The 8,674-nt window shown below is 36.9% G+C and overlaps 1 protein-coding gene across 6 annotated transcripts in view; it reads left to right on the top strand.

Annotated features, from left to right (window-relative positions):
• Window positions 1–7,463, top strand: part of LIG4 (ligase IV, DNA, ATP-dependent) — a 10,843-nt gene extending 3,380 nt beyond the window's left edge. For 2 of the 6 annotated variants that reach the window (XM_011933872.1, XM_011933874.1), the window contains exon 2: window positions 3,612–7,463. In XM_011933872.1, coding sequence (XP_011789262.1) covers window positions 3,640–6,375 — 2,736 coding nt within the window. In that variant the 5' untranslated portion in view covers window positions 3,612–3,639 and the 3' untranslated portion in view covers window positions 6,376–7,463. Of the gene's footprint in view, window positions 1–90; window positions 360–3,611 lie in introns of all 6 variants that reach the window. The other 4 variants (XM_011933870.1, XM_011933875.1, XM_011933871.1 and 1 more) reach the window with 4 other exon arrangements.
• Window positions 7,464–8,674: the final 1,211 nt, after the last annotated feature.

Below are 8,674 nucleotides of genomic sequence, written 5' to 3'. Positions count from 1 at the left end.
GGCGGGGGGTCTGCGGGGCGTCAGGCAGGGGGTCTAGGGGGCGTCAGGCGGGGGTCGGTCTATGGGGCGGCAAGCAGGGCGTTTGTGCAGCGGCAGGTAATGGGGGTTGCCGAGTTCACGGCGCTGTAGACTGCGCCGCGTTAGAAGCCTGGCCTCTTGATGCTGTGCTCTTATCTAGACCCAAGCCCCAGGTCGTGGGACGCTTTCTCCCATTTTTGACTCCCTAGAACTGTGTTGCCTGCTTTACCTGCGTGCATGCTGATGCTTTCTCATGGCAACCCCGCAGGAAACCATCAAGATCTCATTTTACAGCTGGGATTCCCTGGTTCACGGAGGTAACGGAGCTTGCCCGAGGCCAGGTATTCACTGGGAATCCGTTAAGTGTTGGGGGAGAGTAGGGGAAACGGGCAGAGAAATGATGTAGACTCCCTCGGGATTTTCCATTTTCCAAGAGGGTACAGGGGGCATTGGAGCGGGAGAGACTTTGGGCTTGGAGGGAATTACTTTATTTCTCTTCTTATACTTGGTTTTTCTTTAACTTTTGGGATCCCAGAGCCCTTCTAGCCTCTTTGCCCGCTGATTTCTTTCTGCTGAGATTATCCCAAATTGTCACTAAGTGCTGTGGAAGATAGACAACTGTAAACCCTTTGTTTCCTTGGGAAACACAGCTTGTCAAGGGTTGCGTGAAGGATACTTCAGTTGTATTAGTCACTTTCTCCTTTTTTTCTCTGCCTTTTTTAAGTGCAATAACATAGCACTTAATCACCTTCCATAGTCTCCTACTTCTGAGTGAAACCTGCCGATTTGTTTTCATGTGTCACTTCAGGACAATTTAGTCAGCAACTGAATGAATGATGAATCGTTATTGTGTACTAATTGCTTGCATTCATACTCCTGAAAGCTTTGCTTATTGTTAAAGAGTGAAGCTTATTCCCACCTTTTTATCTCCTTAGTATTTTACGATATTTATATTTTAAATGTTGCTTGGATCAGCAAGCATTATAGTATTAAAATAATCAAGACTTACTACTTTTTAAAGCACATTTTGTAGGTTATCTGATTGTATCTCCATTCTAATTTCTACATAGTTTTTAACCCCATTTTATACTTTAGGAAACAGAAGCTTAGATAAATTAATTGCCCAGTATCACACAGCTGTTAAATGTTACTATCCACATTTGAACTCAGATTTATTAGAGTCCAAAACCTGAGCCCTAACCAGGAACCTCCTCATTTGTCTTATTGCAAATGGAATGAATCAGCTAAAATCCTCAAAATCCAAAAAATAAAATTAGCATGTAAAAATGAATGCAAGGCCTAATCTTTGACTTTGTATGCCATTGTAATGAGCAAAAATACTTAGGCTAGTTTATAGCAGTTTTGGAATCCTTGTTATCTGTCTAGCCATTTTAGGATACATGTGTATCCACACCATTACCTACATTTTGTCATTATAAAGTAATTTAAGTCCTTGCCTGGGATTTGTTGAGCGAAAGTTTAACTTTGAGACTATATAGAATCTATAGATACATCTGTAGAAACTATATACCAATATTTGAACATTAAAGAAATATTAACCTACTTCATTTTACATAGTTTATATAGAAATTGTAGATCTAGCATTGTGTACTGTGATATACTCCCTTGAGGGGGCATATTTTGAGAGATAGGGCAGTGAACATACATAACCAGGTGTTACAGTCAGTTATGCAAACCAGATTCAGAGAGAGGAAACAACAGTATATTCAAAGATAAAAGTTTCAGAAAAGTGGTCTCTCATGGGTTTATCCCTTGATCTAACCCACTCAGTAGAAGTTGGGTTTCCTTTGTCAGAAATTAGACTGAGAAGTGCAGCTTTTTTCTCTATAGGCCACCAAATGGCTGTTGTGAACCATTGCCAGGGCAGTCAGAGCTGAGTATTTTTAACCAAACTGAATCTCACCCACTGTGCGTCTGCGTGTGTGTGTGAGTGTGTGGTATGTAACCAGACCATAGCTTTCCCTAGTGTGCTTATCCAGGAGTCAACTCTAGGTGTTCAGTAATTCATTCAGCAAACCTCCTACATGTCTGCCACTAGTAGCACAAATTACAGCACAATTTCTGGCCACTAGAGACTGACAGTATAGTAAATGTAGTATTGTAATTAGCCATTTGATTTATTTTACTGGATACTAGATAATGTAGCCTTGTGCATGTGTGTGTGGCTCATTTGCTGTGATGGAGAATTGGAAGATGGGGAGTCACATGTTCTCTGCACTGTAATAGATCTCCCCACTCCCAGTAAAACTCTGACTCCACTGCCTGAGATACATGGTGTGCCAGGAGGTGTCTGAAACCACAGGATAAAACATAGTTTCTATTCATGGAGCATACATTTTACTTGAAATCTATTTTTGGAAAAGTTATTTTAACATTACATAGTTTAAACCATATTAAAATTAATATATTTATCTTCCAGTAGAACTTGTATGAATATTTAAAACTAAAGACATTTACACTTGTGAAATTTTAGGAAATATTCTTGCCCTAACTCAGCAAGGTACCCATTATTTCTTCTCTGACTTTAGCAGATACTTTAGGGAAAAGCTCTCCCCTCAGGACATTTTACGTTTGTTTTATTTTGTTAAAGCACCTGAGCACTTGGCATTTTATTATACTCAGTTTCCATTGCACTCCCCCCAACCTTGTTTTTCTTTTTCTTTCTTTCTTTCTTTTTTTTTTTTTTTTTTTACAGAATATATGTTCTTTTAAAGCAGAAGCATGCGGTATTTTCCCCTGGCATGGTGTATGTAGCGCATTTCATATGTAGTCATTAAATACTTAGGGAATAACTGGCCTGGAAATACGAAAAAAATAAGCATACTAATAAATGTATACTTGTAAGACAGTAAGTAACCATGGTAAAATAGATACAGTGAGGATTTTATGGGTAGGGCATCTTGAGCTGGGATTGAATGCTGCTGGGATCTGGCATAGCTAGCAGTGAAGAAGTTACAGGAAACGTAGACATAGGCTTTGCCTGGCTGGAAGAAGAGGGTGCCTGTGTTTTCCTTTGTTTTGTTTTTTGATTAAGGGCCCTGCCTATGATTAGGATTTCTAGGAAGTCAAATTTCAATTCAGCAAACGAGTGATTTGTTATAAACATCTGTTTGAAGAAGTTCATTTCTGGTGCTATGTGGTAATCTGACAGGGAAAGAAGAGACATATGTGAAGGGCCTTCTCTGAGAAGCTCAGAAGTGAAGTGAATTAAGCCTGATGAGTTTTTTTGTCACCATTATCAGCAATATTTGTTTGTATTATGTGCTAAATAATTAATATATAGAATAATTGGAATTTAAGGAGAAAATTGAAATGATTTCTGTATTATAAATGCAGGAAATACAGCTATACAGCTAATGATACTTTTCATAGTAACTTCAAATTAGGGTTAAAACAAAATAGTTGTTATTAAATGTAGAGGTTGAAAAGATACATCATTTAGAGCATTGATCTATTTAGCAAACGTTAATAAACATTTATTATGATCTTGGTGATCATTGTAAGGTCTTTACATTAAATGTTTAGTTGAATCTTATCTTTTACTTAAAGTTATTCTCTTTTTGCTTTACTAGTTAAACGAGAAGATTCATCACCGCTTTGATGGCTGCCTCACCAACTTCACAAACTGTTGCATCTCACGTTCCTTTTGCAGATTTGTGTTCAACTTTAGAGCGAATACAGAAAAGTAGAGGACGTGCAGAAAAAATCAGACACTTCAGGGAATTTTTAGATTCTTGGAGAAAATTTCATGATGCTCTTCATAAGAACCAAAAAGATGTCACAGACTCTTTTTATCCAGCAATGAGACTAATTCTTCCTCAACTAGAAAGAGAGAGAATGGCCTATGGAATTAAAGAAACTATGCTTGCTAAGCTTTATATTGAGTTGCTTAATTTACCTAGAGACGGAAAAGATGCCCTCAAACTTTTAAACTACAGAACGCCCACTGGAACTCATGGAGATGCTGGAGACTTTGCATTGATTGCATATTTTGTGTTGAAGCCAAGATGTTTACAGAAAGGAAGTTTAACCATACAGCAAGTAAACGACCTTTTAGACTCAGTTGCCAGCAATAATTCTGCTAAAAGAAAAGACCTGATAAAAAAGAGCCTTCTTCAACTTATAACTCAGAGTTCAGCACTTGAGCAAAAGTGGCTTATACGGATGATCATAAAGGATTTAAAGCTTGGTGTTAGTCAGCAAACTATCTTTTCTGTTTTTCATAATGATGCTGTTGAGTTGCATAATGTCACTACAGATCTGGAAAAAGTCTGTAGGCAACTGCATGATCCTTCTGTAGGACTCAGTGATATTTCTATCACTTTATTTTCTGCCTTTAAACCAATGCTAGCTGCTATTGCAGATATTGAGCACATTGAGAAGGATATGAAACATCAGAGTTTCTACATAGAAACCAAGCTAGATGGTGAACGTATGCAAATGCACAAAGATGGAGATGTATATAAATACTTCTCCCGAAATGGATATAACTATACTGATCAGTTTGGTGCTTCTCCTACTGAAGGTTCTCTTACCCCATTCATTCATAATGCATTCAAAACAGATATACAAATCTGTATTCTTGATGGTGAGATGATGGCCTATAATCCTAACACACAAACTTTCATGCAAAAGGGAATTAAGTTTGATATTAAAAGAATGGTAGAAGATTCTGATCTGCAAACTTGTTATTGTGTTTTTGATGTATTGATGGTTAATAATAAAAAGCTAGGGCATGAGACTCTGAGAAAGAGGTATGAAATTCTTAGTAGTATTTTTACACCAATTCCAGGTAGAATAGAAATAGTGCAGAAAACACAAGCTCATACTAAGAATGAAGTAATTGATGCACTGAATGAAGCAATAGATAAAAGAGAAGAGGGAATCATGATAAAACAACCTCTATCCATCTACAAGCCAGACAAAAGAGGTGAAGGGTGGTTAAAAATTAAACCAGAGTATGTCACTGGACTAATGGATGAACTGGACATTTTAATTGTTGGAGGATATTGGGGTAAAGGATCACGGGGTGGAATCATGTCTCATTTTTTGTGTGCAGTAGCAGAGAAGCCTCCTCCTGGTGAGAAGCCATCTGTGTTTCATACTCTCTCTCGGGTTGGCTCTGGCTGCACCATGAAAGAACTGTATGATCTGGGTTTGAAATTGGCCAAGTATTGGAAGCCTTTTCATAAAAAAGCTCCACCAAGTAGCATTTTATGTGGAACAGAGAAGCCAGAAGTGTACATTGAACCTTGTAATTCTGTCATTGTTCAGATTAAGGCAGCAGAGATCGTACCCAGTGATATGTATAAAACTGGCTGCACCTTGCGTTTTCCACGAATTGAGAAGATAAGAGATGACAAAGAATGGCACGAGTGCATGACCCTGGATGACCTAGAACAACTTAGGGGGAAAGCATCTGGTAAGCTCGCATCTAAACACCTTTATGTAGGTGGTGATGATGGACCACAAGAAAAAAAGCGAAAAGCTGCTCCAAAGATGAAGAAAGTTATTGGAATTATTGAGCACTTAAAAGCACCTAACCTTACTAACGTTAACAAAATCTCTAATATATTTGAAGATGTGGAGTTTTGTGTTATGAGTGGAACAGATAGCCAGCCAAAGCCTGACCTGGAGAACAGAATTGCAGAACTTGGTGGTTATATAGTACAAAATCCAGGCCCAGACACGTACTGTGTAATTGCAGGGTCTAAGAACATCAGAGTGAAAAACATAATTTTGTCAGATAAACATGATGTTGTCAAGCCTGCATGGCTTTTAGAATGTTTTAAGACCAAAAGCTTTGTGCCGTGGCAGCCTCGCTTTATGATTCATATGTGCCCATCAACCAAAGAACATTTTGCCCGTGAATATGATTGCTATGGTGATAGTTATTTCGTTGATACAGACTTGAACCAACTGAAGGAAGTATTCTCAGGAATTAAAAATTCTTACGGGCAGACTCCTGAAGAAATGGCTTCTTTGATTGCTGATTTAGAATATCGATATTCCTGGGATTGCTCTCCTCTCAGTATGTTTCGACGCCACACCGTTTATTTGGACTTGTATGTTGTTATTAATGACCTGAGTACCAAAACTGAGGGGACAAGGTTAGCTATTAAAGGCTTGGAGCTTCGGTTTCATGGAGCAAAGGTAGTTTCTTGTTTAGCTGAGGGAGTGTCTCATGTAATCATTGGGGAAGATCATAGTCGTGTTGCAGATTTTAAAGCTTTTAGAAGAACTTTTAAGAGAAAGTTTAAAATCCTAAAAGAAAGTTGGGTAACTGATTCAATAGATAGGTGTGAATTACAAGAAGAAAACCAGTATTTGATTTAAAGCTAGGTTTCCTAGTGAGGAAAGCCTCTGATCTGGCAGACTCATTGCAGAAGGTGGTAATGATAAAATACTAAACTACATTTTATTTTTGTATCTTAAAAATCTATGCCTAAAAAGTATCATTAGATATAGGAAATCAATAATTTTAACTTTTAAGATTGAAAAGACAATAGCCCAAAAGCAAGAAAGAAAAATTATCTTAAGAGTGTAGTATTTGATCATTTTTTATGATTAAGGTGAAATAATTAAACAGTCTAAAGGAGGTGTTTTATAATATCCATATAGAAATAAGAATTTTTACTTAAAGATACTAATAAGATACATTTAGAAACTTTCAAAGTCATGAAGAGCATTAACCTTCTCAACAGTATATTCTAAAAAATCAAAACTTTAATAATTATCTAATAAAAACATTGCAAGAAAATAGGGTAGAATTGTTATAATTGGACTTGTAAAAATATGTCTTTTTACTCAGGGTTTAAAATGTCCCTTTTAAATGTGAAATGTAAACAAATTTGTTTTTTAAGGTTAAGGCCAAATGTAATAATAAAACCCTGTCAATGATGGTTTTAGCTAAATTAGAGGAAGTTGTATGAGACTTAATGATCTAAAAGCTTAAAATTGAATTGGTTTGATTAAAAATAAAGCTTGCAATTTTAAAAGTAGCTCACATTTAATTTCTTGCGTTAAATAGAACATGCTTAAAAGGAAGTATTTTTATGTGAATTTGCATTCCAGTATAAATAGTATTCACAAAACAGATTTTTGTAGATTTTATCTATTGAATAGGTGTCAATATGGTATGCACATTGTAACTTTCATTAGAAATAAATTGCTTTGACTTTTAAAAATGACTTTTATAGTTAAATTATTTAAAGTCAATATATATAGTATAATATATGGATTTATATACCGAATTTTGGAATACAACCTATCTCATGACCATATTGAAATGTATGGAATTTGATCCGTGAGATACTATGTGTGCATTATTTGAAAGTAATTAGAAATTTTATCCAAACCGTGGAACAAATGTGTGTGATTTTGTTATACTTTTTAATTTAAATAAAATATTTAATGTACTATTACAATAATTTCTTATGTTCTATTCTTTTTAAAACAATTCATAATAGTTGTATCACACAGAGTTTCTGGTGTCAGGAAAAAATTTTTTTTTTTTTTTTTTTTGAGGCAGAGTCTCGCTCTGTTGCCCAGGCTGGAGTGCAGTGGCACAATCCCCGCTCACTGCACCTTCCGCCTCCCGGGTTCACACCATTCTCCCACCTCAGCCTCCTGAGTAGCTGGGACTACAGGCGCCCGCCACCGCGCCTGGCTAATTTTTTGTATTTAGTAGAGATGGGATTTCACTCTATTAGCCAGGATGGTCTCGATCTCCTGACCTCGTGATCCTCCCGCCTTGGCCTCCCAAGGTGCTGGGATTACAGGTGTGAGCCTCCACACCCGACCCAGTGTCAGTAAAATTTTTGACTGGTGCCAACCTATTTCCTCTTTAAGAGCCTTTGTATTTCACATTACCAATGAGCTGTATTAAAAATTTTAAACTTAACGTACAAAATAAATATTTAGTGTAACACATGTATAAAGCAAAGTGTATGCTTCATTTAATCAGCTTTCCTCAATGAATTTTGAAAATATTTACAATTCACTAAAATATAGCTCCATCATTTAAAATTGTTGTATAATAGTTCATTGCCCTGTAATGTAGCCCATTATTGTTCAAATTTTACATTATTTCACCATGCCACCCGCACCTTTTTTTCCTTTACTTTTTTTTTTTTTTTTCTGACAGAGTCTCACTCTGTCACCTACGCTGGAGTGCGGTGGTGCAATCTTGGCTCACTGCAGCCTCCACCTCCTAAGTTCTAGCTATTCTCCCACCTCAGCCTCCCGAATAGCTGGGATTACAGGCGCCACTAGAATAAAGTACATGAATAAAGGCACTAAGTCAACTATTTACAGGATAAATATTTTGAAGCCAACTGAAAAACACACTTGGCTCTTAATTCTCCAAGGCTATGGTTTCTTGCCAGAAAACAAGACAGCAGATTTACCAAGAACTGCTCCACCCTATTCCATATCTCTGATGACTTAGAAGTAACCTCAAGGAGTTCATTTCAGGCTGATGGCAACTTCTTTAAAAGTCAGGTGGCTAGAGTAGCTGCCTTATACTCATGTGTTTGATCTGGGATCTACGTGAACAGGGTTGCTTTGGCCCCTTGGAATTCTCACTTTTGGGAAAATACATTGTGTTTAAAATGTTTCGCTTGGAATTCTTTGA

This window comes from Colobus angolensis, unplaced genomic scaffold (genome assembly GCF_000951035.1).
Source record: "Colobus angolensis palliatus isolate OR3802 unplaced genomic scaffold, Cang.pa_1.0 Scaffold13, whole genome shotgun sequence".
NCBI classification, from domain to species: domain Eukaryota; kingdom Metazoa; phylum Chordata; class Mammalia; order Primates; family Cercopithecidae; genus Colobus; species Colobus angolensis.
Note: the sequence above shows the minus strand (reverse complement) of the source record. Positions and strands in the feature narration are given on the sequence as shown.